This window comes from Felis catus, chromosome E2, assembly GCF_018350175.1.
Source record: "Felis catus isolate Fca126 chromosome E2, F.catus_Fca126_mat1.0, whole genome shotgun sequence".
NCBI lineage: Eukaryota > Metazoa > Chordata > Mammalia > Carnivora > Felidae > Felis > Felis catus.
The window spans coordinates 11,772,768-11,799,814 of NC_058382.1; the positions used below are offsets into that span (position 1 = coordinate 11,772,768).

Sequence of the window (27,047 nt, forward strand, 5' to 3'; positions counted from 1 at the left end):
TGCGCCTGCGCGCGGGGACTGCCAGAGGACTGGGTGCGGGTGAGAGGAGTGGCATCTCCCCGGGCTGCGGGCAGAGATTCAGCGGTTGCTTTGTTCTCTTTCCTTCCAGTGTAATTAACACACGGCGTGGTGTTAATTTCGGGAGTCCAGTATAGTGATTCAACAATTCTCTACACTTCTCCGCGCTCATCATCATAACAAGCTTACTTTTTAATCCCCTTTACCTACTCCCTCCACCTCCACCCCCCCCACCACACCCCCCCCCCACCCTCCCCCCCCCCCACCTCCCCTCTGGCAGCTGCCAGTTCCTTCTCTGTTTTTGTAAGAGTCTTTTTTTTGGTACGGCTCTCCTCCCTGGGTCCTGATTCTTAAATTCCACCTAAGTGAAGTTGATGTTTGTCTGTCTCTGACTGACTTATTTCATTTAAAAAAATTTTTTTTTAATGTTTATTTATTTTTAAAAATTTTAATGTTTATTTATTTTTGAGAGAAAGGGAGAGACGGAGCACCCGTGTGGGAGGGACAGAGAGAGAGAGAGAGAGAGAGAGGGAGACGCAGAATATGAAACAGGCTCCAGGCTCTGAGCTGTCAGCACAGAGCCTGATGCAGGGCTCAAACCCACAAACCACAAGATCACAACCTGAGCTGGGGTTGGACGTTTAACTGAGCCACCCAGGCGCCCCTGATTTATTTCATTTTTTAAAGGTTGAGGTTGCTGTGTGCCAGAGCTGAGATTCCAACCTGAAATTGGCACAGATGCCAAATTCTTAACCAACCTCCCCCCGTCCCTTCCCAAACCCTCTGGACTTTGGAGCCACACAAGGCCTGGGCTCATATTGGGCCAGCTGCTTCTCCTCCCGGGGCCTCAGTTTCCTCATCTGAAAAATGGACATAACAGTACTCCCCTCACAGGAGGGTTTGTAAGGTTTAAACAAGCAACTATTTATTTAGCCCGATTCCTGGTATTATAGTTTGTACTCAATAAACAGCAGCTATAACAACTATTATCGTTGTTTTAAGCTTGTCATGAAATAATAATGTTGGTGAGAATGATGATTCACCCATTCTTCATTCAACCTAGATTCATTGTATAATTTTTAAAAGTTTATTTATTTTGAGAGAGAGAGAGAGAGTGCATGTCTGTGTGTGTGTGTGAGCAGGGGAGGGGTAGAGAGAGGGAGGGAGAGAATTGCAAGCAGGCTGTGTACCAACCGCACAGAGAGCCAGATCCGGGCTCGATCTCATGGACTATGAGATTGTGACCTGAGCTGAAATCAAGAGTCGGATGCTTAATTGACTGAGCCACCCAGATGCCCCCCCCCCACCGCAACATGTATTTATTTTTTTTTTAATTTTTTTTAACGTTTATTTTATTTTTGAGACAGAGAGAGACAGAGCATGAACGGGGGAGGGGCAGAGAGAGAGGGAGACACAGAATCGGAAGCAGGCTCCAGGCTCTGAGCCATCAGCCCAGAGCCCGACGCGGGGCTCGAACTCACGGACCGTGAGATCGTGACCTGAGCTGAAGTCGGACGCTCAACCGACTGAGCCACCCAGGCGCCCCAACATGTATTTATTGAATCAGGCGATATTCCTGGCATAGGAGATGCAGGAGGAAATAACACAGACAAATATCTCTGCCTTCGTGAAGCCCACCTTCTACTGGAGGGAAACAGATGTTAACAGTTTAATACATAGGACACCATCACGTCCGCTGGTGATGATGGTTATAGAGCAACATACAACAGGGGAAAGGATGAGAAAGAGAGAGAGAGAGACACCAAGAGAGACAGAGGCAGAGGTGAGAGAAATAGAGACACTCAGGGACTGGGAGGTAGGGAGAGACAAAGGGAGAAACAGATACCAAGAGACAGAAGATGAGATATGAAGGGAGATGAGAGGCCAACACAAGCACAGACAGGGCAAGATGAGAGAGAGTTGAGAGTTGACAGAGAGACCAAGAGAGCCATATACTCAGGCACAGAGCTTGGGAGACCGCCTGGTCCCCAGCTGTGTCCATCCTGGCTCTGGTCCCCCCCAGGCCCCCTAGCAGCTCTGACCCTTGTTTTGTGACACCCTTCTATCTTTCTAGACAGTTCCCCTTTTGGGCTTTGGCCAGTTTGGAGGGTTTTGTCTCCCACTGACCTCTTTGGCTTGGACCCGGTGCCCACCCGTGGCGCGTGGATGTGGGCAGGTGCCTCTGGCTCTGGTGTCTCTCACCCTGGCTTGTAGGTGAATTTCTGAATGGGAACATGGAGGCTAGTCTCTGGGAAATCTCTGAATTTTCTGGCACCCTTGTTCGGGGGTGCTGAGTTATCTCTGAACCTGGAACCTGTGGTTGCCGCTACATTCCTCCTCCGGACCATGCTGTCACCCTCTGGGGTTCCCCCTCCTCCAGGGCTCCCCCGGCCACTGTGGCTCCAGCAGCCGCCCCTCTCAGAGGTCTGGCTGGTCAGAGGCTGCCACCTCCTCCGCGGATGGGAGGTTCAGATTTGGGGCCCGCCTCATCCCATACTTTCCTTCTTCCCCGCCGCAGGACATCTGACTTCTCTTTGACAGGCATGGAGCCTCTGTCTCAGAATAAGCCGTAAGAGCCCTGATCCTAAACCATGTCATGTAAAGAGAATGATTCTCAGTCACTGAAGCTTAAAAGTGGGGTCAAGGCAGAGCTGAGAGTTCGGGATGAGGTGAAGGTTAGGGATGGAGTCAGAGACGAGGTCAAGAAGGGGAGGGGTCTCAGGGATGGGGTCAGTGGGAGGGGGAGGGCCTTCGGGGGCTGGTTTTCCTGTCCCTCCCCCTGCCAAAAAAAAAAAAAAAAAGGGTCAATAAATACTTGGGAAGGCCCAAAGCGCCATGCTGTCAAAATCGCCGAATTAAATAAAATAGCTTGTTTCGGGTCTGGATGAACCCAGGTGAGGATGTGATGGGGGGGGGAGATGGTTGCCACTTGGAATGGGTGCGTTGAGACAAGAGACAGCCCCTCCCATGACCCCTCCCCACCTCTGAGCCCTGAAGGTGGTCTGGGGTCTCCTTGGAACCCCTCTCCGTGAGTCCTTCCCTTGTGTGAAGACACCATCAGTTTTGAACCCGTCCTCAGCGCCCGGGGCCTTGTGGGTGTTTCTAGTGCTTTGCCCAAGCCGAGGGTGCTGTCCTGGGCAACCCAGTCCACGCCATTTCCCGCCTGCGTGGTGGAGTCAGTTCCTTGGTTTCCTAGAAGCGAGTTTGTTCGGTCAAAGGGCATGCGCATTTGTGGTTTGGGGAGATGCAGCCCAAATCATTACCAGTGAAAATCTTGCCAGCGAAGGAGAGCCTGGCAGTGAAATGCTTACTATCCAGGGACCCCCCTGGCGGTGAACTGGAGCTTCTAAACTTTCTGATGTGAAGCTTTGTCCTGAAGGGTCTGAGGTAGGAACCTGGAGGCCGGGTGGGAGGGAGGGGGGCAGAACGGGTGGGGAGGGGAGAGAAGGGTGAGGGGAGGGAGGAGGGGTGAGGGAGAGAGAAAGCGGGGAGAGGGAAGGCAGGGGAGGAGGGAGGAGGGGCTCCGGAACGAGACTGTTTTGGTTCAGATTGTGGTGTCACCAACGAATAGCTGGTGACGGTACACCCAGATCAGTTCTCTTGCCTCCTTTTTCTCATCCCTAAAACAGGGGATCAAAGAAACCCCTGGGGTGATGGTCAAATAAGTTATGTGAAAATAAGTTAGACGGTTAAAAAAAGCAATTTATGTAGCGGCCTCGCGAATGGCAGAAGCTATTATTGCTGTCCCGGGGCAGGATTTTCGCCTTCTGTGCTCTGAGGCTAGGCAGGAAAACGCTGGAAAGAAGCCCCCAAGCAACCGCCACAGGCCCATCCTTCCCCAAGAACGGGCTGGCTACCGGAGCGGGCATTTCCTCTTTATCTTCTCCCGCCAGGCCTCGCCCCCACATCCACTGAGGTGCAGGGGCGTAGTGGTGCCTCTCCACGATTGTTCCCTGTCTCCCCCCTTCCATATCCTGCAGCCCTCTCGCGGCCCAAAGAAGGAAATGAAACCTACCCTCTCCAGCCTGCCTCCTTCTACCACTGGTGACTCATCAGAGCCCTACCCTGTGCCAGGTCTGGGTCGTGAAGGACAAAGTCCAGACTGTACATGACCTGGCCTCTGACGACAGCTTGAGGTCACTTCCTCTCCTGCTTTACACATCAGCCAGCAGAAACCCTTGCAGTCCTTCGAATCAAACCGTGTTTGCTCACGTTCGCGCTGGGACACCTCTTCCTCGTGACCCTGGCGGTGGTCACTCACACTTCGGTTCACCGGCCGAGCCAGCCCAGCTCTCCCTCCCCTCCCGAAAGCCTTCTTGGTTCCCCATGCCGGGCAGTCCCTCCTCTGGTGTCCCTGAGCCCTCCCTAGGCTTCCCCGGCCCGGCCCCGCCCGGCCCACTCTGGGTTGTCACTACTTGGGGAGGGTTCTGTTTCCCCCACTGGACGGTGAGCCCCGGGAGGGCAGGGCTGCGGCTGCCGTGCTCAGCCCTGGGTCCCCAGTATCGCCCAGCAGAGAGCTCTACACAGACGGGGGGCCGGAGGGAGGCATGCTGAATGAATGAATACAGGAGTGCACGAATGAATGGCTTTGGCAATGAGTTGATCTCTGATTATCGTCTGTTAGGCCCCTTTCCAACGGCAGCACATACACTTCTGTTTTCTGTCGATACTGGAATTTAGAGGAAAATTACTCATTAAGTTCTGCGTGTGTCTGTATCTGTGTGAGAGAGACAGAGAGCGAGCGAGCGAGCTTGAGAGCTTGAAGAGAGTCTGAGGAAAGAGCTGGGCGGGGGGGGGGGGTTGTGGGAGGCGGGGAGGGCTGAAGACGCACACAAGGAGTGGGCCGGAGGTTTGGATTTTGGAGATGGAGTCCGTGGACTCTGTGAGGGCAGAGGCCACGTCTGTCCTGTTCCTGCCTCTAGCACAGAGCCCGCCACGCAGGAGGTGCCCAGTGAATATTCGTTGGGCGAACGAAGGAACCAGGTGTTGTTCAAGTCGCCTGGGACTCTCGTGTGCCTCTGTCATTGCGGATCGCAGTGTATCCTTCAGGGAGGAGAGTCTGACTCACTTCTGATAAGCATGGGAAGCAAATATGGGACTGCAGTCACCACTCTATTCTGGGCTCCCAGAGACATCAATACTCCCTACAGGTCCTTCACCCTGGAGAGCTTGGGTGGGTCCTCAGAACTCTCGGTTCACCACTTACAGCAGCTGCTGCTGGTCTGGCAAACGTGGGGGTCGAGGAGAAGTGGACGCTGGTGGAATGGAGGTGAAAAACACGAGTTGTGCAGAGGAACTGGGGCCAGAGGTTACAGCTGGATATCCCATCTCCCCTCGACCGCTTCTTCCTTCTTGTGCTCCTGCCTGTGGTCCTCGAGCACAGGGCAGCAGAGACGGCTGCCTGGATGTCTGGGATGCCTGGATGGAGGAGGAAAATCCCAGGGTTTCTTCGTTGTCGAGTTTTGTTTCGTTTTCGTTTTTGTTTTTGTCTTCCACCTGGATACAAAACGTGTGATGCCCGCACAGTCACAGAATAAAGCAGAACGGGTTCAGGATCCTCAGCTCTCTTTCTTTTTAAAAAGAAATTTTTTTTAACATTCTTTTTTTTGAGAGAGAGAGAGAGAGAGAGAGAGAGAGCGCAAGTCGGGGAGGGACAGAGAGAGAGGGAGACACAGGATCCGAAGCAGGCTCCAGGCTCCGAGCTGTCAGCACAGAGCCCGACGCGGGGCTCGAACCCACGAGCCTTGAGATCATGACCTGAGCCGAAGTTGGACGGTCAACTGACTGAGCCACCCGGGCGCCCCAGGATGCTCAGTTTTCTTATCTAGCATTTCCTACTTTTGACAACACTCTCCACTTGTGCCCCCACCCAGGGACAGGGAGGGGGGGATGTGGGGAGAGGATTTGGCTTGTTCTTGGCTCATACTTTTCACGGTGGCCCAACTCGTCCACCCCTCCGTGTGGTCACAGGCTCCCTCCTCGTCGTGCAAGCTTTGTTTCGCCAAATGTCGTCTAAATCTTTGACCTTATGGTTTAAAGCTTAGGGTTAGATGTATCCATTGGTATTAGACCGGCTGCCAGGAAAAACAGCTAAAACAACAGTGGCGAAAGACAAAGGTGTGTTTCTTCCTTGGTGCACAGAGAATCCAGACACGTTTAAGGCAGGGCCAGTTGGAATGGCTTCCCGCAGGCTCCAGGCACCCACTTTTCAGTGGCGTGTCGGTCACCCGGAGATCTCTGGTTTGTGCTGTTTTCCAGTTTCCATGGTGAGCGCGCTGTGGCCAGGCGCACCGAGCACACACTTGTAACGGCCACAGACCTCGCCATCGTGGATGAGATAAATAGTAAATATTCACACCGGTCACCATTTAACGACACGATGCGGTTACATGGTATACGGCAGAACAGTGCCGGGACCGCGTTCAACCAGGGGCCTGAATTTGGTCAGGAGGTCTCTTTGAGGACATGTGTGCCGTTTATTTTTGTGGGTGGGGAGGGCCATGACGGTAATTCTCAGCTGTCCCGAAGGGCGAGGGAGCAGCCTTGCCACAGCCTTGGCCAGAGGACAGCTGGCCCCCCGGCCGGCGAAGGCGGTGGCTGTGGTGTCACCGCTGAGACCTCGCCAAACTGGGAGCCGTAGGAACCAGCTTCCTCCCCGTCACCACCCAGGCCGGAAAAATAACTAATTTTTCCTTTGACAGGAGGGAACAGGGAGGAGAGAAGGGACAGAGAAGGATGATTCAGGCAGGAAAGGAACTGTTTAGATATCAGGGGTTTCTAGGTTTCTCAGCAAATCTGAGCCCTTGCACAGACCAGGGTGGGGACCCCAGAGGCAGTGATCTACACATATGGGTGTTGGGGGATTTATTTATTTATTTATTTATTAATTAAAAAAATTTTTTTTAAACGTTTGTTTATTTTTGAGACAGAGAGAGACAGAGCATGAACGGGGGAGGGTCAGAGAGAGGGAGACACAGAATCTGAAACAGGCTCCAGGCTCTGAGCTGTCAGCCCACAGAGCCTGACGCGGGGCTCGAACTCACGGACCGCGAGATCAGGACCTGAGCCGAAGTCGAAGTCGGACGCTCAACCGACTGAGCCACCCAAGCGCCCCGGGATTTATTTATTTTTAACAAATAGGGGCGTGGGTTTGGGAATGGAGTAGACTTGAGTGGGCATCACGCATGGCTGTGGAACCTGGGGCAAGTCACTCGTCCTCTCTGAGCCTCGCTCTTATCCTCTGTATGCAAGCACAGTGACCACTGCCTGACACAGGAGGGGATGGGGCTTATGAAAGAAGGGGGAGGGGGCTCTGGCCCCGAGGAGGGAGCGACAGGAAAGGGGGGTGCTTGGAAACAGGGGTCTCAGAGCCTGGCAGCCAGCCTGGCGTGGGCAACACCTCTACCCTGTGCTGCCCTTGTGGCCCTGGGCAAGTCACTCACCGTCTCTCCGAGCCTCCCCTGCTCTGTCAGGAAAACGGAGGTGGGCTCTCCTTTCCTGTGGACACGGTGAGGATGACACGGCTCATGAGTCACCTACGGCACAGAGTGTAGTGACGGCTACGCAGACAACCCTCCACAGACAGTATTCGAACTCACGTCCGTTCCTCTTCTTGCTAAGCAGCACGATGCGGTAGGTGGCTTTGTGCCGGTCACAGAAGCACTAATGCTCCTCGGGTGTTAGATGCACCCGCACATCAGCGTCCTCCAACAGCCAAAAATCAAAGGGTCGATCTTGTTTATAATTCAGCCACGGATTCCCCGGGGGGGCTGTGGCCACCGCCCCCACTTCTCTGCATTTCAGATGTTTTTCTTTTATGAAAAGGAGCAAAAATCAGCTCCGTGTGTAGAAGACGTTTTGGGGTGCCTACTTAGCTTACAAGGCCAAACCTCCCCCCGTTCTCGGGGCAACGAGCCCCCATTGACGCGGCTGGGCCCCTCGACCTCTGCTTGTATGAAGCATCCAGGGCCCCACCCTCCCGCCACAGGAAGGGGCGCAAGGTTGACACGTGACCCGAGTGAGCCAATCAGATGCCTTCTCCAGGGGCTTCGGGAACAAGGCAAAGGGGGTTCTGTGGATTTGGAAGCTATGGGATCGTGTCTTCCTCCATGTGGATGGGGAAGCATTGAGAACCCATCTGCAGACACAGAGAGAGAACTAGGAGTCTGATGTACCCGGAGAAGAGGATTACAAGGGGTGAGGGCTGGGGGCCGAGAAGGTTCCAGCAACATTCCTGCTTTCTCTCTCTTTTTTTTAATGTTTATTTATTTATTTATAAAATTTTTTTTAATGTTTTCATTTATTTTTGAGACAGAGAGAGACAGAGCATAAGCAGGGGAGGGGCAGAGAGAGAGGGAGACACAGAATCTGAAGCAGGCTCCAGGCTCCGAGCTGTCAGCACAGAGCCTGACATGGGGCTTGAACCCACGAGCCTTGAGATCATGACCTGAGCTGAAGTTGGATGCTTAACCGACTGAGCCACCCAGGCGCCCCAATGTTTATTTATTTTTGAGAGAGAGAGGCAGAGCATGAGTGGGGGAGGGGCAGAGAGAGAGAGAGAGAGACACACACACACACACACACACACACACACACAGAATCCGAAGCAGGCTCCGAGCTGTCAGCACAGAGCCCAACACGGGGCTCGAACTCACAAACCGCGAGATCATGACCTGAGCGGTTAACCGACCGAGCCACCCCGGGTGCCCCAAGGATGTGCCGTTCTTCATTTCGGGCCTAAGAGGCATTGCGCCTCTGTCTCCCTCCTGGAATCCTGCCTCTGGCATGTGAACAAGCTTGGGTCTGCCTGCTACAGGATGATAGATGATGTGGAGGACAGGTTAGTTGTCCCAGACGACCGTCCTAGTCCAGATAGCCCCTGGGTAACTGCCACCTCACCACAGAAGTGGGAGTGGGCCCAGCAGAGACCAGAAGACCCGCCCAGCTGAGCCCAGCCCAAACTGATAACCCTCAACATTGTAAGCTAAACCCATGGCTGTTGTTTCAAGCCATTAAATTTCAGCGGGGGGGGGGGGGGAGTATTTTGTTACACAGCAAGTGCTAACTGATACACCCTTGGATGTGCGTGTGTGTGTGGAAATCTTGGATCCTTATAGTAAATTCGTCCTTTTGTTTTTATTGAGCGACTTAAGTGAGTATCTTTCGCTGACAGCCCACGGATTTTAGGAAATACACGCTACCTGTGTAGGTGGCTTCCCGGGGGGTGGTGAGCTGGGCAGATGGGAGGCTGGTAATTGCAGAGAGGGGAGAAAAGCGGTCCCCGGGACCCTCAACGAGACGAGAACATCCCACGGGCAAATGGTCAGGAGGGAGGGGGTCTCGACTGGAGCCCCCGGTAACTTCCTCTTTTCCCCAGCCGCGGGATGCTCTTGCCACCTTCCTGGCATCACCTCTTAGGCTGACAGACAGGTGCCCACGTTAGCAGCACATCCGCAGTCTTCGTCGGTGAATCCTACGACGGAGAGCGGGAAGTCGTCACCGTCATGCCATCAGCGTGGCTGACGTTTATTGAAGGTTTACCACGCACCAGGCACGATTTGCAGCGCTTTGGTCCTCCTGCCTCGTGTAATCCACACACTCCCCCTCTGAGGTAGGTATTACCACCGTCTTGTTTTACAGAGGTGGTTAAAGGACCCGCTCAAAATTCCGCAAGCTAGCGGACGAATGGCAGAGCTGGGATGCACCCAAGTAGCCTGGCTTTGGGGCCCGCGGCCTTAGCGACAAGCGGCAGGGGTCTCTCTTGCCCTTGGTGGGTGCGGTCGACGTGTGTGGGGCTTCCCCTCAGTCCATACCCCTCTTTTCCGAGGACTGCCCCTCCCCACCGAGAGGGTCCGGACAGCCATGCTTGTCCTCACGACCTCATCTCTAAGGCTGAAGCTGTTTTGGAAGAAGCTGGTTCCTTCTGGCTGACGTCAGCAGTGGTTTGCCATCATAGGTCTGGGCCAAAATGGTAGGGGGACGGGAAGTGACTCCTCCCGCCCACTCATGGGGGGCGGGGACTGGATCTCTCATCCTTCGCCTCTAAGAACGTGGTTTTGGATTTGGATCTGGGTTTGGTTCAGAGTCGGCCATCTGTCAGCTGTGCGTCCTTGGGCCAGCTGAGGAGTTTCTCTGAGCTTTGGTTTACTCATTTGGAAAACGAGGCCAAGAATGTACCCATCCCTCAGAGTAGCTGGGACTTGGAGGCTCCCGGGGCTTACGCAGGATGAGCTGACGGATGAGCATGATGCAGGGGTTCAGGGAGCAGCCTGGCCCTCCCCCACCCCTGCCTGGGACTCGCGGACTGGAGCCCTGGCCCCAGCCTCTCCCAGCTGATCCACAAGGCCTTTGCAAACCACGTCAGCTCGCAGTGCACAAGCTCCGGAGGCTTGTACTGTTGTGGCGGGGAAAGAGGCCGTGTAGGGTAGGGCGAGAACCAGGAGTGAGGCAGGGTTCTGGGTTCGAACCCCTCCTCTCCGGCTGCGGGGTCTGGGCCCAGCCACTCCTCCCCGAGCCTGGGTTTCCTCTTTGACACACACAAGATCTTCTTTTCCTATCCGTGACCCCCAACCCCATCCGCCGAGCTCTTGTGGAAATGAAATAGAATCATGTTTAGCAAGCACATAACCGTAAGATATTACAGTATTGGGATCATAGCTAACACATCTAGGATTAGAATGCGAGTCAGACGTAAGTCAGATCCTGTCCCTCTTTGCTCGAAACCCTCCATTGCTCTCAGGTCACTAAGGACAAAAGCCAAGTCCTTGCCAGACATCCCCTGAGCCCTCCCTCCTTTGCTCAGTGTCTTTGCTCAGATGTCAGTTTCTCAGGGAGGCCTTCACTTAGTTCAACTGCACCCCCTCCCCACCCTGGCCTCGCCTCCTGGCCTTACCAAGGCAGGCCAGCTCCAGAATCGTCTTCTGTCTCTTTGTTCCCTGGGGGTCACCTTGGGCGGGTGCATCAGGGCTCAGTATCCTGAGTCTAAAGCTTCTTGGGACGAGGCTATCGGTTGGGCTTCTGTCTGGCTGCAGAGTGAGCTCTGTGTCTCGTGGGGGGCCGGGTGGCCATCAGGAGGCGGACGGGGGTGAGGACAGGACATACCTTAGGCTCTGGACGATGGTGAAGCCCACACCTCCTATCAGCATCATGCCCCCCACATTTGCAGCCACCAGGAGGGCGACGGCAGCTCCCCCTGACACGGACAGAACGGGGTCTGGCTCGATGGGCTCAGCGTCTGTGGGTTCCACGTTGTCTTCTGGGGACCAAGAAGGGGTGAGACTGCACACCCCTGCCTCCCACCATGTCACCCCCTGAGTGTGTCTTCAGTCTGCCCCCTCCTCCCCACCCTCCGGTCTCCACCCCGGCCTCCCTCTGGCTCTTCTGCCCCTGTCTCTCCCCTCCCCCCGACCTCCCGGCCACACGGGGGCCAGAGGGTCTGTGGAAAGCTCAAATGTGTCCCTGTTCCTCCCCTGCTCAGAACCTTGCTGTGGCTTCCCAGGGAGCAAGCGTCTCTCATTTTGGCCTTCGAGGCCGTGCCAGCTGGCAAACCTCATCTCTCTCTCCCCTCCACCTTTACAACCCGGTCTCATTGGACTCTGCCCAATTTTCCGAGCTCACCTCTCTCGCCTACTTCCAGGCCTTTGTGACCCTAGAATGCTAGTCCACCCACCCACCACCTTGGCCTGGATGATTCCTATGTATCCTAGTACCAGCTCAGTTGTCCCCTCCTCCAGGAAGCCCTCCCTGACCCCCTTGCTGGATCAGGTGCCCCCTTGGGTCCCACATCCCTTGGCTCCCCCACCCCAGCCTTGCCCACTCTGGTCACTACTGTCTGTGGACAGGGCTGCCTCCCACTGGTCTGTCCCCTCCCCCCCCCCCCACCTCCCCGCACTCAAACATTACTGTCTGGCGAAAGGGCCGGGGCTGTCTCCATCACCAGAATGTCCCCAGCACCACCCAGCACGGGCCAGTCACATAGTAGGCGGGCCAATAAACATCTCCTGAAAAGCTGATGAATGACTAAGGGGGTCTTGGAAGTGCCATCATTCTCAGTGAGCATAGCAGAGTCACCGGCTGCTCTAAGATTTAAGCTTTTTTTCTCCCAACGAATCACCCCCAAACCAAATCCTGAAGCTCCTACTGGACCCTGGGAAGCTGGGAAGGAAGAGGTGGCTGGGACCCCGCCAGGCCAGGCTCTCCAGCCCCCGCCCTTTCTGTGCTCTGGACCTTTGCTCATGTGGATCCTGATGCCTAAGTGCCTAAGTACCTTCCCTGCTCCTCTGGTGACCAGGTCCTCTGTTTCATTCTCCCTCACCCGGAGCCACGTGTCCTCCGTGCATAAATACATGAAAAAGAATGTTCAGGAGGATCGCGGCTATTTAAAGCACCTGCTTTTTTTTTTCTTTTCTTTTTGAAGTGGGCTCCGCCCCCAGCTTGGGGCTTGAACTCACGACTCATACGATCAGGAGTCACGTGCTCCACCGACTGAGCCGGCCAGGCGCTAAACCACCTGTCTCTAACAGATGTTCTGCTGACCATGTTATTTCTGGCCCTGAAAACAGTCTTGCAGACAGTTACAAGTCACCCCGTCATACACAGGAGCAAAGGGAGACCTGCCCGGGGGGTGGGCGTCCACGTACGGTAACAGTCACGAAATTAATAACGTGGACAACGCTAGTTGCAGCAATGATATTAGCTCGTGTTTACTGAGCGCTCGCTGTTATTTTGGGCTGTTCACCTGCGTCCTCGCTGAAAGCTCACAAGTACGCTTTGGGGTGGGCACTGGCGTTTTCTCAATTTGCAGACGAGGACCCTGAGGCCCAGAGAAGTCAAGGCACTGGTCCAGAGTCACACAGCTGGAAGAGGGGGAGCCAGAATCCAAATCTCAAAGCCCCCGCTCGGGACCACTCATCGTCACCTGGATTTTGTCACGGGTGCGTGCTCAGGCTCCGAGAGGTCAGGCTCACACAGCCAGCAAACAGTCGGAGTCGGGACCCAGACGGCTGGCTCCAGACCCTGAGCTCTCTTTCTTCTGTAAAATGGGCTAATGATCCCCACTCTGCCGGGCAAGATGGGGGGACAGGATGACACCTTGGCTACGAAGGGTCTCCGAGTGGACTGCTCTGTGGTTGGCTCCAGGGAGCCAGGACAGCTGGCCACAGACCAGCAAGGGTGCAGAAGTCTGGGGTGGGGACTCACGTGGCAGCGAGATCGTCACAGGATTGGAGGGATACTCTCCCTGGCTGTTCTTGGCTGTGCACACATAGGTGCCCAGATGCTCCCAGGACAACCTCCGGATGATCAGCATATTCCCAGTGTCGTAGGGCTCCCCGTCGAGGGTCCAGTGCAGCACGGGTGTGGGGGTGATGTGAGAGGCCAAACACTCCAGGATCACTGAGTAGTTGAGGTCACTCTGGATAATGCCCTGGACGGCACTGGGGAAGGTCAACAGCATCACCCTGCTGGAGCTGGCTGTGCAAATGGAGAGCAAGGCCACGTGGGTGGAGACCCCTCAGAGAGGCTGAGCATTTCTTTTGTCCACACAGAAGCATTCATTCATTCATTCATTCATCCGTCAATAAATGTGTCTGGAGTTCCTGATCTGTGCCCAGCGTCGCTCCAGACATAGGGAGTAGCAGACCTGTGGGTCCCCACCCCCCAGCCCCTCGCCCTCACCACTTCCCACTGCCAGTAAGGCACCTGTTGCCCGAGCGCTTTCCCTGTGGCTGCCAGGGCCCGCTGTGCCCGAGGAGAAAGCAGGCCAAAGTGTTGGGAAATGGACACACCCGGGGGCAGCCGGTATATAAATATCCCAGCTCCCCCGCCCTCAGCTGGACCGGGGTGAGGCCAGGGAGCTGGGAGGAGTGGCTGGATTCTGGATTCGTTTGAAAGCAGAGCCCAGTTCATGCTCTGTCTCTCTCTGTCCCAAAAATAAATAAACGTTGAAAGCAGACCCCACAGGATCTGCTGATGCCTTGGAGAGAGAGAGAGAGTGAGGAGTCGAGGAGGCCTCCAAGGCCTGGGGCCTGTGCCACTGGCTGCCGCGAATTCCTCTTTGCAGAGATGGGGCGCATGTGATCTTCACAATAGTTTTCTTTCCGTATTTTTTCCAGGTCAAAGACTCGAGGTCCAGGGGTTCTTAGGCCCAGGCTTCACGGTCAGAGAGAGAGAGAGGCACAGCTAGTGTCTGAACCCGGCAAGTCTGATGTCGTGGTGAGTACTGGGAGCCTCCACGCTGAGCTGCTTTCCAATATCAATGCGATATGATTAAGTGAAAAGAACGTCAGCTCAACCAAAGAACTCGTGGAAGGCTTCCTGGAGGAGGTGGTGTCTGAGCTAAGCCTTGCAGGAGGAGAAAGAGCCCATTGGGTGTAAGAGACAAGAATCAATGTAACAGCTGCCTGGGTGTGGCTCTTACCAGGAGCCAAGCACCATTCTTCTTCTTTTTTTTTTTTTTTTAATTGTTTAATGTTTATTCACTTTTTGAGAGAAAGAGACGGAGGCTGAGCAGGGGCGGGGCCGAGAGAGAGGGAGACACAGGCTCCAGGCTCCGAGCGCTCAGCACGGAGCCTGACGCGGGGCTCGAACTCACGAGCCGCGAGATCGTGACCTGAGCCGAAGTCGGACGCTTAACCAACCGACTGAGCCACCCGGGCGCCCCTGCCGTTACGCCATTGCTGGTGCCCAGCATCACCCAGGACAGAGAAGGCACTAAAAAAGGATCGAACGTGTGCTAACAATCAGCATTGGTTAAGTGTTTGCTGAGTGGAAGGAGGTCCGAGCTTCTGTGTGAGGCCTTACAGGGCCCTGCACGGTCAGCCCCGTGGACCACCTGCTCTCTCTGCCTCCCCCCTAGCCTCACGGAAAAGCCAGCGGCTTTACAGGGCCCATGCCCTCTACGCGGCTCGGCTCACGATTCCGCAGGCTTTCCAGATCCCTCTTTACCCCTCCAGCCTTGCCCAGGCTGTTCTCGCTGCCTGAGAACTCGGTCCCTCTCGGGGCCCACTCACCTTTGCCTAGAAGCTGCTCTGTCGCACGCCTGCGTCCTCTGCCGGCTTCCAGCACTGTGTCCTCAGCTGTCACGTGTCTGATGATCAGGTCGCCTTGGGTGTCCCACGTCTCCTGGCTGCTGGTGTGGCCGGGCCCCGGGAGGCCCTCGCGGGGGAAGAGCGTGGTTTCCGGCCGGGTCTTGTGCTCTCGGAACCAAGAAGTGGAGAGAGCGCCATTGAGGCTTCCGGGGACGGGCAGGGGGGCACGGGCTCCTGTGGTCAAGGGCTCTGGAGACGCAGAGGAGGGCGGCTCCAAGGAGACAGAGCAGGTGCAGGATGTGATCAGGATACCTTGGAGGAGGGGGGGAAGAGAGAGGAGAGAGCAGAGGGGGCCAATGGGACCAAGGGCGAGATGCTGCCCCAGCGGGTAGCCCTTCCTGAGCTGGCGACAGTGAGTGTGGCACGCTGAGAGCTGATAACTGTGATGATGATAGGGACGATGTCGGAACGAAAGGGAATGTTCGCTGAGCACCTCCTATAAGCCAGATACTGTTCTGAGCGCCGAACACGTACTATCTCACTTACTCCTTCCGTCGACCCCTGCAAAGCGCATATCACCCAGGGTAACCGTGCAGATCTGTTGTCTCCCCTTCTCTGCCCTGCTCTGCTCCCCGAGAGGCTGACTCCCCTGAGCTGCCTCGTCGGGTCCCCTTGTCTTTTGCTTCCGGTTGGCCTCTGCTGGTGCGAGTGACGGCTCCCTCCCTCCTCCGTGGACGTGGGGCGGCTGTGTCCCTCCACTAAGGCTGCCGTCGTGTGGCCCTGTCTATGCACCACTCTCTTTGGGTCTTGGGGTCTGCTGGTCTTCTCGCGGCTTCTAGCACACGGGAGGTAACAGCTTCTGCTGTGGCCAGCCTCAGGGTGCTGCGCGATCCCAGGAGGGGTCGCCTCTACCCTGCTTCTACCTCCGCAGAGCCTCCCTTTACTAACCTCCTTGCCCATTACTCCTTTTGAGAAGACCATCTTCCCGCCTCAACCCTGAGTGACACAACTGCTACACCCCCAGTAGGAGTGAGGAAATGGAAGCTCAGAGAACTGGAGACCATTGTCCAGGATGTCTTAGGTGGTACACAGCAGGGCTGTGATCCACAGGCGGTCAACAATCTTCTTTTTAAAAAAAATTTTTTTTTTAATGTTTATCTTTATTTTTGAGACAGAGAGAGACAGAGCATGAGCAGGGGAGAGGCAGAGAGAGAGGGAGACACAGGATCCGAAGCAGGCTTCAGGCTCTGAGCCGGCAGCCCAGAGCCCGACGCGGGGCTCGAACCCACGAACCACGAGCTCACAACCTGAGTCGAAGATGGACGCTTAACTGACTGAGCCACCCAGGCGCCCCTCAACATTCTTCTTTTTAATGTTCATTTATTTTTGAGAGAGAGAGAGAGAGGGAGAGAGAGAGGAAAAAGGGGGGTAGGGTGAGAGAGAGAGGGAGACATACCGGGAAAAATTATTTGCAACGGATCTCACAGACCAAGGGCTCATTTCACTAATATATAAAAAGCTCCGAGATCTCAATAAGCGAAAATATCAGCAACCCAACAGAAGCTTATACAAAGGATGTGGGCGGGCAAATCCATAGGAAAGAAAATTCAAATGTCTCTTGACCTAGGGAAAACGTTCAGCCGTGCTCATAGTAAGAGAAACGCAAATTAAAACACACGGAGGTAACACTCTTCACCGATCAGGTTGGCAAAGATCCAAAAAGTCGATGATGTGTCATGTTGATGAGGCTGAGGGCAATGGGAAAGAACGTCTTATGCGTGGCTCATACAACCCCGTGCGGAGGACATGGGCTTTTCAGATGGAAAATTCCCATATCCTTTGACCCTGAGATTAAAGATCAGGGAATGTGTTCTATGGATTAACCTTCCCCAGTATAAAATGACTTCTGGGCAGGGTCATTTGCCACATCTTAGTTTTAATGGCTAAAGATTGGAAATATCCAAGTGGCCGTCCATGGGGAACCGATTTAATAAATTATGCTCCGTTCACACGGTGGAACAAGACGGCTGTACGAAAAGGTGGGGAAGGTCTCCGGAACGCCGTGAACTAAGAGGGAGAGATGGGCAAAGTAAGCAGTTAAGATAGAGAGGCAGGTGGCTGGACTAGGTTCTTACGGTACGCTAACTTTGGTGTAAAAACGGGAGAAAAGTCAATCTGTAATATTTGCATTTCTTATAAACATATAAAGAAACTCTGGAGGGATGCACAAAGACAGTGGCTACCTGTGTGTGCCGGCAGGGGGGAGGGGGACCTTTTATATCCCTTTTATATATCTTTGAGATTTGAACCATGGCCGTGTATAAGCCATTCAACAAAATTAAGTAAAATTTGAATAAAGGAACTAAGCATAAACTATGTTCTCAGTAGTCTTTCACACACACACACACACACACACACACACACCCCAGAATGCAGGCTCCAGAACTGGACTGCCAGCATGGGGCACCTGGGTGGCTCAGTTGGTTAAGTGACTGACTTTGGCTCAGGTCATGATCTCGTGGTTCGTGAGTTCGAGCCTCGCGTCAGGCCGTGTGCTGACGGCTCAGAGCCTGGAGCTGCTTTGGATTGTGTCTCCCTCTCTCTCTGTCCCTCCCCTGCTCATGCTCTGTCTCTCTCTGTCTCTCAAAAATAAATAAATGTTAAAAACAATTTTAAAAAGCAGTATAATGAGTGGGGACCTTTTAAGGATCCGAAATGCCCCCTTACAGAACACAGGGGAAAGCATCAGCTCTCTTCCTGAATGAGAAGTGATGGCGAGGGTTGGAACAACTCCTCGGGCAGCATCATGGGAAACAAACAATGCTGTGCTCCGTAAGCGGCTGTGAGAGGTCAGCCGTCTGGGATCAGTCGGCACAGTGCCAGGGCCCGGGCCAGATTCTCCCAGCCATTTCCTCACCGGTTCCCTCAACAGCCCTGAGGTCAGCACTAGTCTGTTTTAACCGGCAGGGAAACTGAGACACCGTGAGCTTCGGTCTCAGACCCAAGGTCATAAGTGGCGAGCCGGGAGTTGTCCCACTATAGCGCCTTCTGGGTGGGTGATGGGCCTACTGCCCGCTTCGTACCTCCACTGATTTCATGTCTGAGTCGGCTGCTGGTAGGACTTTTCTGTTCCCCTGCTCGTATGCCTTCCATGGCTCCCCAGCGCCCTCAGGACACAGTGCAGGTACCCTCGCCTGGCACCCTCCTACACCTCCGTGCCCCTCTTGCCATCTTCCCTCATTCTCTGCGTCAGAGAGACTGAACTCCGGGCAGTGGCTCGGGCCTCCGGGCCTTTGCACGTGCTGGTCTCCCTTCCTAGAATGCTGTTCCCCCTAACTCTTTATATAGCAGTGATTCCAGTTTCTGCTCAGGTACCCCTCTTCTGGAGCCTTCCCTGACCCTCAGGCATGCTTGGTAATAGATACTACAGTGTCTGGGCAGGGACCTCAATAGATGGAGTGAGGCCTTGCTCTTTGCTGCAAAGTGACAGGAATAAAGTGTTCTCCCCAAGGACCTAGGTGTCGCTTTTTCCTTCCTTCCTTCCTTCCTTCCTCCTTCCTTCCTCCCTCCCTTCCTTCCTTCTTCCTTCCTTCCTTCCTTCCTTCCTTCCTTCCTTCCTTCCTCCCTTCCTCCCTCCCTTCCTCCTTCCTCCCTTCCTTCTTCCTTCCTTCCTTCCTTCCTTCCTTCCTTCCTTCCTTCCTTCCTTCCTTCCTTCTTCCTTCCTTCCTTCCTGTTATTTTTGAGAGAGAAAGATAGCACGAGTGGGGGAGGGGCAGAGAGAGGGAGAGAGAGACAATCTGTGTGGAGCCTGATGGGTGCTCGAACCCAGGAACCTTGAGATCATGACCTGGGCCAAAGTCAGATGCTTAACCTAAGGAGCCACCCAGGCCCCTCAGGGTGCTTTTCTATCTCTAGGGAAACAATTTGCATTCTTCTCCTTTTACCAATCACATGGCACAGGGATGCGATTTGCATAACAGGTGCCACATTTTTCCTGAGCTCTCATTTTGATTCTGACAGCTTTGGGAGGTCCTTCCCTGGCCACCCCCTCCCCAGCTTCAGGCCTGGGCCCTCGTCTTTGGAGACTCTCCCTGGGAGTGTCCTCTCCCTGTCCCCAACCCTTGGGTGAAGCCACCGTCTCTTTCGCACCTGTTAGAAGCAGCCTCCTCCAGGCAGGGCTGTGGCTGGGGCCGGCGTCCAGAAGACACCTCATGCCGCGTTCTGTCTGGCGGCCGCAGAGGGGAGGTCGCCCCGTCTGGAGTGCGGCCTCCCTAGACACACAGGCGGTTAAGGTCTCAGCCTTGGCCCCGCCCCCGTCCTGGCCACAGCCCCGCCCCCTTCCCCGGGCTCCCGCGTTGGGCTGGAAATTCACCTCCCAGATCCGTGCCCTGTGCCCTTCGCTAGCACTGGGTTAGTGGTGGTGGTGGGTGGGGAGCACGCAGGGGCAGGATTCTGGGAGAAGGGGCTCTGGGGCTTTGTTCCCCTCCCTCTCTGCGCACCCCCCCCCAACCCTGGGAGAATGATGAAGATGAAGGGTGGGGCAGGATTGTCCCGCCTCTGTTACTTCACATCAGAGGAGAGAAATGGCTAAAGGTCATCAGGTAAGAGGTAGTGGGGAGGAGGAGGGGGGGGTGGGGCTCTTGCTTGCCTCCTGACTTTGCTCCAGCCTACGGGACCGTCAGCTCCGAGCCTCCACTTTTCTCCTGTCTGAAATGGGGATGTTGATCATCGAGGGGCCTCAGAGTCGGTGGGGCCAATGGACATCAGATACCCCGCAGAGTGCCTGGCATATAGTAGGTGTTCAATAAATCGGCAGTAGCTGTTACAATGATGCTAAGTATTGCTGTTGGTATCCAGGATGTCCTGGGGGCATGCTGGGAAGCCCTTTCTCAGGGCCTTGCTCATACTACATCCGGAATTTTGGCTTCTGGAAGGATCAGCCACAAAAGCTCCTTTCTCTCAAGTTTTTGACCCATTCTTTTCTTGATAATTGTAGCCACTCGAACTAATAGCTGGTGTTTACTGAACACCTACCGTATGCCGGGCACAGCCCTTGCCCTTTAAGGCTTCTTGTCTGCCTGAATCCTCATTAGCAACCTCGAGGGCTCAGTGTGAGCATCCTCACTTTCCAGGGGCGCACAGAGGCTGAGTAACCCGCCCAGCCTGACACAGCTATTCAACATGGCGTCTGTCGGTTCTCGGACGGGGCCACCTCAGGGCCTTAGCACTAGCCCTGAGCACTAGCCGCTCCCTTTTCTTAGATCAGTTCAAGTCTGACTGTATCTTATTGTTCCCGTCTCAAATCAAATATGAACCCCTCAGAAGGACCCTCCCACAGGCCTGCTGCAAGTCTGCCCTCGCTTCTTGCCAGCAAGGTGCCCTGTTTTATTTTCTTTCCAACATTTGCCGGCTCGTTTATCTCCCGTCTCCCCTCTCCCACGCCTTCCGCTCTAGAATGTCGGGAGGGTAGGGATTTTGTCTGAATTGTGCCTGGCTGTGTCCACAGCGTCTAGAACAGTGCCTGGGGTATCATGGGTGCTCCCTAATTTTTTCTTTTTTGAGTGAAGGAGCGAATGAGTGTAACGGGTGTGTTGGAATTTGAACTCAGATCTGACTCAGCAGCTCGTGCCTTTCCCTCCCCGAGAGGTCCAGATTCTCCGCTGGGGCAAAGTTTCACTCCCAGGTCTTTAGAAAGAGTCACTATCAGGTGACTTGGTTATATCTTTATGGGCATTGGCCATACTGCCTTTTTTTCATGGTTTTTTGTGAAGGCCTGCTGGGGTGATGAGCCAGGCCAGGGGACTACCAATGTGTGATGAGCAAATATTTGCAACACGGTCAATAGCCATCTGTGGATGAGGAGCCTGTGGTTTCGGCTTGTCCAGCTTCCAGGGTAATAGCGCCTGGAGTTTCCTTTGAAAACCAGCCTTCTCCTGGTTCCGGGGAGAGGAAGCCCGGGTGTGGTCGATCAGAGCACTTCATCCTCCAACCACGGTGCCTGGGGGAGGGCTGGACACGTGACTGAAGTGTAACCGACAAGGAGAAGGAGAAGCCGACGACGACAACAACGGCAGAGGAGGAGGACGAGAAGAAGGAGAAGGTGGCAGTTCACCTTTATGGAATTTCTCTCCCCAAAACCCAGCGCCCCAGTCTAAGTAGGAGAAACACTTAGCCAAACCTAAATTGAGGGACATTCTACAAACTAGCCTGCATTCCTTCCGGTGGCCACAGCCGAGAACTTGTTCGCAAAGGAGACTCAGGAGATGTGAGAACTAAATGCAGTGTGGGATCCGGGATCGGATCCCGGGAACAGAAGAAGGACATTAGTGGAAACGTTGGTGAAATCTGAGTAACGTCTAGAGTTAACGTTTATTTATTTTTGGGACAGAGAGAGACAGAGCGTGAACGGGCGAGGGGCAGAGAGAGAGGGAGACACAGAATCGGAAACAGGCTCCAGGCTCCGAGCCATCAGCCCAGAGCCTGACGCAGGGCTCGAACTCCCGGACCGCGAGACCGTGATCTGAGCTGAAGTCGGACGCTTAACCGACTGCGCCACCCAGGCGCCCCTCTAATTATTTTTAAATGTTCATTTTATTTTGTTTTAATTTTTTTTCAACGTTTTTTTTATTTATTTTTGGGACAGAGAGAGACAGAGCATGAACAGGCGAGGGGCAGAGAGAGAGGGAGACACAGAATCGGAAACAGGCTCCAGGCTCTGAGCCATCAGCCCAGAGCCCGACGCGGGGCTCGAACTCCCGGACCGCGAGATCGTGACCTGGCTGAAGTCGGATGCTAACCGACTGCGCCACCCAGGCGCCCCTAACGTCTAGAGTTGAAACAAACAAACAAACAAACAAAAAAACAAGTCCCACTCGGAGGAGACAGTCACGACAATTTCCAGCATTTACCGAGAACTTGACTCTGAGTGGGGCACAGTACGGGCAGGTGTCGCCACTCTCCCGGTACAGAGGAGGAAAGTGAGGCACAGAGAGTGTAGCCGACTTATCTGGGGCCGCGCAGCTCGTAGATGGCCGGACAGACCCAGGCTCCGGGCTCTGGAGCCCATGATCTTAAACCTTATATACACCTTTGGGCCTCCTAACATCCATAGGTGTTAGATATTCTTTCCGTTTCTTTCCGAAACAGAGATACAACTGATGTGGTTAAATACTTTGTCCAAGGCCAGACTCTCCTAAGTCACACTCACCCCAAGCCGGTCTCACTTCCTCCCATCCTTGGACAGTGAGTTCCCTGAGACACAAAGGTCCTGTTTTCCCGGCTTCTTGAGCCCTTGTGACCTCATTCGCCTCTCCTGTTGTGTGTTCTGTGTTGTGTGTGCCAAGAGACCCCCCCCCCCCCCGCCGTCCTGCCAGGGGCTAGGGCTGGATGGTGGGGGGACGTCTTACTCCACATGTTTTGTGTTTCCATGGAAGGACTGTTCAGAGGCAACCCGAGCTCCCTCCAGGGGGTTTGGAAATATCTGCCTACCTTTGGGTTGTCACAGGGCCTGAGGACGGGAGGGTGTTGACGCGTACCGGACTAAACAGCCTGCAAGAATATGCAGCATTGTCCTTTATGGCAGAGACTCGTGTCGCCTAAAATGCCGGTAGAGCCCCAGTTAGAAACCTGGACTTGGAATAAGGCTCCGGCTTTTGTCCTCCCGTCCCTGTTAGGCCGATGAGCCCGGGAGGGGAAACGGAGCTTTGTGTGGTTCGGACCCAATCCCTCCGTTTTTTATTTGATTTTATTTTTAAATGGTTATTTATTTTTGAGAGAGAGAGCACAAACAGGGGAGGGACAGAGAGAGAGACACACACACAGAATCCGAAGCAGGCTCCAGGCTCTGAGCTGTCGGCACAGAGCCCGACGCGGGGCTTGAACCCACGAGCCGGGAGATCATGACCTGAGCCGAAGTCTGACGCTTCACTGATTTTAAGTCTCCCCTCCAGTTGCCGGTAGAAAAGAGGATGTCTTTTGCAGAGCATCTGGAGCTTTTTCTGCAAAGCAGACAGAAAAGACCAGATACGGGTGTCCCCCTGGATGTCGGAGGCTGCAGACAAAATGTCTCAGGGGTTTTAGATTGTGGATTCATTCGCTGAAGCCTTCCCTCTTCCGATCTGCCTTTCCGTGCTGCCGAGGCTGGGAAGCTAAAACCACGCCGCCTCACTTCCCTCGAAGCCAGGGCTCTGCCAGTCTGACCCACTGCATGAGATCCGGAAAGGGGAAGCGAAATGGTGGCCATGCTTCTGTTTCTGCCGCGGATTTCGACAAGCACCGTCAGCTAGAGGCTGTGTCTTTTTCTGGGGCATCAGCAGGAACTGGCTTCGTGCGTTTGGAGGGGCTCTTATCTGTGTGCATCCAGCAAGCGTGGCCTGGTTCTGGAGCCGACAACTCCGTAGTGGAGCAGAAGTGTGAGTTCCCGCATTTCTGTGCTGGGGGAGGTAGCAGCTCCTCCGGCGGGTCAGTTCTGTGGCTTCAGAACTGGGGGGAAGGCGCCGATGGCATCGGCTTCCTTTTCCTTCCCATCAGAGAGCACCCAGCTGTCTTCCCCTGGGGCGGGTCTGTCTCCTTGAGCCTCTCAGAGTGGGAACCAACCCAATCTGAAATCAGATGCACAAGAAGGTCGCAGCACCAGACCTAGCCTCCCAACATTTAGAAAGTACAGGTTGCGGGGGCATCTGGGGGGGCTCAGTCGGTCGAGCATCTGACTCTTGATTTCGGCTCAGATCGTGATCTGGGGGTTGTGGGATCTGAGCTGCGCGTGGAGCCTGCTCAGGGTGCTCTCCCTCCTCCCCCTGCTCCTCCTCTGCTCTCTCTTTCTCTAAAATAAAAGAAAATAAGATGCATTAGCCTTTCCCACGTGAAAGCAATTTTCTCACGTTCCTGTTTCCGTCACAGCCCACAGAAGGGTAGGAGGGAAACACTGGCGCGTCCCGCCCACAGCCACGGGGATGAGCCCTCCTGAAAGTGGGTCTTTTTTTTTTTTTAATTTTTTTTTTTAACGTTTATTTATTTTGGAGACAGAGAGCATGAACAGGGGAGGGGCAGAGAGAGGGAGACACAGAATCTGAAACAGGCTCCAGGCTCTGAGCTGTCAGCACAGAGCCCGACGCGGGGCTCGAACTCACGGACCGTGAGATCATGACCTGAGCTGAAGTCGGACGCTTAACCGACCAAACCACCCAGGTGCCCCTGAAAGTGGGTCTTTTACCCCCAAACACGCCTTCGGTTGAGTTCACTGCAGCTTCGCCCCTCATCCTCACGAAAACTCACGAGAGGCCCCGAGTCAGCGCTGTCCAGGTAAGCGGCCCCCTAACTGCTGACACGCAGGCGTCCTCGTAACTTTGCAAGCCACGGATTTTCCGAGCGGTTTGTTACCCAGCGGTCGATGTACCCCGATACGAGGACACCGGGCAGATTCAACGAGGTGGTATAGACGTATTGGAGTTGGGGGCACACTTAATTTTAATGCTATCCGTTACTATTTAAATTTTTACTATGGTTTATCATACTCCGTCCCCCCTCCCCCGCAGAGATTTAAAGTCAGTCCCCTACATGTGCGCTTAGGCTGAACTGAGAGCCACGCGCCGGTCCTTGGGGGGTGGGAAACAACACCCAAATGGAAACGTAATGTGAGCTCTACGTGTTTTAAAATTTGCTAGCAGTGACGTTAAAAAGCAGAAAGAGGGGCGCCTGGGTGGCTCGGTCGGTTAAGCAGCCGACTTCGGCTCAGGTCACAATCTCACGGTCCGTGGGTTCGAGCCCCGCGTCGGGCTGTGTTGCTGACAGCTCAGAGCCTGGAGCCTGTTTCAGATTCTGTGTCTCTCTCTCTCTGACCCTCCCCCGTTCATGCTCTGTCTCTCTCTGTCTCAAAAATAAAAATAAACGTTAAAAATAATAATAATAAAAAAAGCAGAAAGACAGGATAACAGGTTATTTTCACCTGTTTGGCACTGCTGACTTAATACTGATTTCAGGTGGTCGTTTGGTGGCTTTGGATTAGTAGCTGTATTGAAACCAGATGTAACCAATATATATTGAGTTGTGAGAATCCTTGAAAATTGTTCCTTGAAACTTGGGCATTATGAGCTATTCACTAAAGAGAAACTAGGCGAGACTATAATATCCTTATATATCTGGAGAGTCACTGATTTTAGTGTTCCTTACCAAAAGTGGATTGCCTTGACACAGTTTTTTTTAAAGTTTTTACTTAAGTTCACGTTAGTTACCATACAGTGTCATGTTAGTTTCAGGTGTGCAATATAGTGATTCAACAATTCCACACATCACCTGGCACTGATCGTGACAAGTGCCCTCCTTAATCTCCATCACCAATCTCACCCATCCCCCCCCCCCCACCTCCCTTCTGGTAACCGTCGGTTTTCTATAGTTGAGTCTGTTTCTTGTTTTGTCTCTTTCTTTTTATTTCCCTTTGCTAGTTGTTCTCTTTCTTAAGTTCCACATCGGAGTGAAATAGTATGGTATTTGTCTTTTTCTGACTTAGCATAATACTCTCTGGCTCCGTCCACGTGGTCGCAAATGGCAAGATTTCATTCTTTTTTATGGCTGACTTACCCTGCATATATATACATACTTATATTTACATATATACACATATATATGTGTATATATATACATACATATATACACATATATATGTGTATATATACACATATATATAAATATATAAATATGAGTATATATATATTTATTTTTATTTTTTTTAACTTGGAATTTATTGTGAAATTGGTTTCCATATATATGTGTATATTGTGAAATTTATTGTGAAATTGGTTTCCATATATATATGTGTATATATACATATATATAAATATATAAATATGAGTATATGTATATTTTTATTTTTTTAACTTGGAATTTATTGTGAAATTGGTTTCCATATATATATGTGTATATTGTGAAATTTATTGTGAAATTGGTTTCCATATATATGTGTATATATACATATATATAAATATATAAATATGAATATATATATTTTTTTATTTTTTTAACTTGGAATTTATTGTGAAATTGGTTTCCATATATATATGTATACATATATATATATAAATATATAAATATGAGTATATATATATTTTTATTTTTTTAACTTGGAATTTATTGTGAAATTGGTTTCCATATATATATGTGTATATTGTGAAATTTATTGTGAAATTGGTTTCCATATATATGTGTATATATACATATATATAAATATATAAATATGAATATATATATTTTTTTATTTTTTTAACTTGGAATTTATTGTGAAATTGGTTTCCATATATATATATACATATATATATAAATATATAAATATGAGTATATATATATTTTTATTTTTTTAACTTGGAATTTATTGTGAAATGGGTTTCCATATATATATGTGTATATTGTGAAATTTATTGTGAAATTGGTTTCCATATATATGTGTGTATATATACATATATATAAATATATAAATATGAGTGTATATATATTTGTTTTTATTTTTTTAACTTGGAATTTATTGTGAAATTGGTTTCCATACAACACCCAGTGCTCATTCCAACAGGTGCCCTCCCCAACGCCCGTCACCCACCCTCCCCTCCCTTCCACCCCCCATCAACCCTCAGTTTATTCTCCGTTTTTAAGAGTCTCTTATGGTTTGCCTCCCTCCCTCTCTTTTTTTTATATTTATATATATGTGTATATATATACGAACACACACACACCACATCATCTTCCCCCGTCTTTTCTAGGGTTAGAGTTAGGGTTAAGAGAAGGGTATTTGCCTGGCATCTGCAGTTTGAGCCCTCTCCCGTGCTCCGATGTACAAAACCTCAGACTTCTGCTGGGGTGAGCCCGCGCCTGGCAGGCATCCACCAAGATGAAGTAAGGAGGGGATTGGGGGCTCTAAATGCTTTTAAAATAGATATTCCGTTGGTTCTTGTGTTTTTATCTCTACTCTCACACCATTTTCAGAACTATTACCAATTCATTTTTTTTGTTTTCAAGTTT

General features: G+C 52.6%; 1 protein-coding gene and 3 long non-coding RNA genes across 7 annotated transcripts in view; 3 read left to right on the forward strand and 1 right to left on the reverse strand.

Moving 5' to 3' along the window:
* Positions 1-3,159: 3,159 nt before the first annotated feature.
* LOC123382231 lies at positions 3,160-4,601 on the forward strand. The gene is made up of 2 exons (XR_006590278.1): positions 3,160-3,405; positions 3,999-4,601. It is a non-coding gene; the product is annotated as an uncharacterized LOC123382231 (long non-coding RNA).
* Positions 4,602-9,134: 4,533 nt separating this feature from the next.
* On the reverse strand, positions 9,135-19,353 carry IGSF23 (immunoglobulin superfamily member 23). The gene is made up of 5 exons (XM_023245296.2): positions 19,194-19,353; positions 15,027-15,356; positions 13,216-13,488; positions 11,119-11,272; positions 9,135-9,490 (listed from the first exon to the last, which is right to left on the reverse strand). The coding sequence occupies exons 1-5, from the start codon at positions 19,255-19,257 to the stop codon at positions 9,457-9,459; spliced, it is 855 nt and encodes a 284-aa protein (XP_023101064.2). The 5' UTR covers positions 19,258-19,353; the 3' UTR covers positions 9,135-9,456.
* On the forward strand, positions 12,417-16,279 carry LOC123382232. The gene is made up of 3 exons (XR_006590279.1): positions 12,417-12,950; positions 14,130-14,229; positions 16,220-16,279. It is a non-coding gene; the product is annotated as an uncharacterized LOC123382232 (long non-coding RNA).
* A 38-nt stretch (positions 19,354-19,391) lies between the features above and the next one.
* The window catches only part of LOC123382230, a 35,460-nt gene continuing 27,804 nt past the window's right edge, over positions 19,392-27,047 (forward strand). For 2 of the 4 annotated variants that reach the window (XR_006590276.1, XR_006590274.1), the window contains exon 1: positions 24,119-24,344. This is a non-coding gene — a long non-coding RNA (uncharacterized LOC123382230). Of the gene's footprint in view, positions 19,646-24,118; positions 24,345-27,047 lie in introns of those variants that run through there. The other 2 variants (XR_006590277.1, XR_006590275.1) reach the window with 2 other exon arrangements.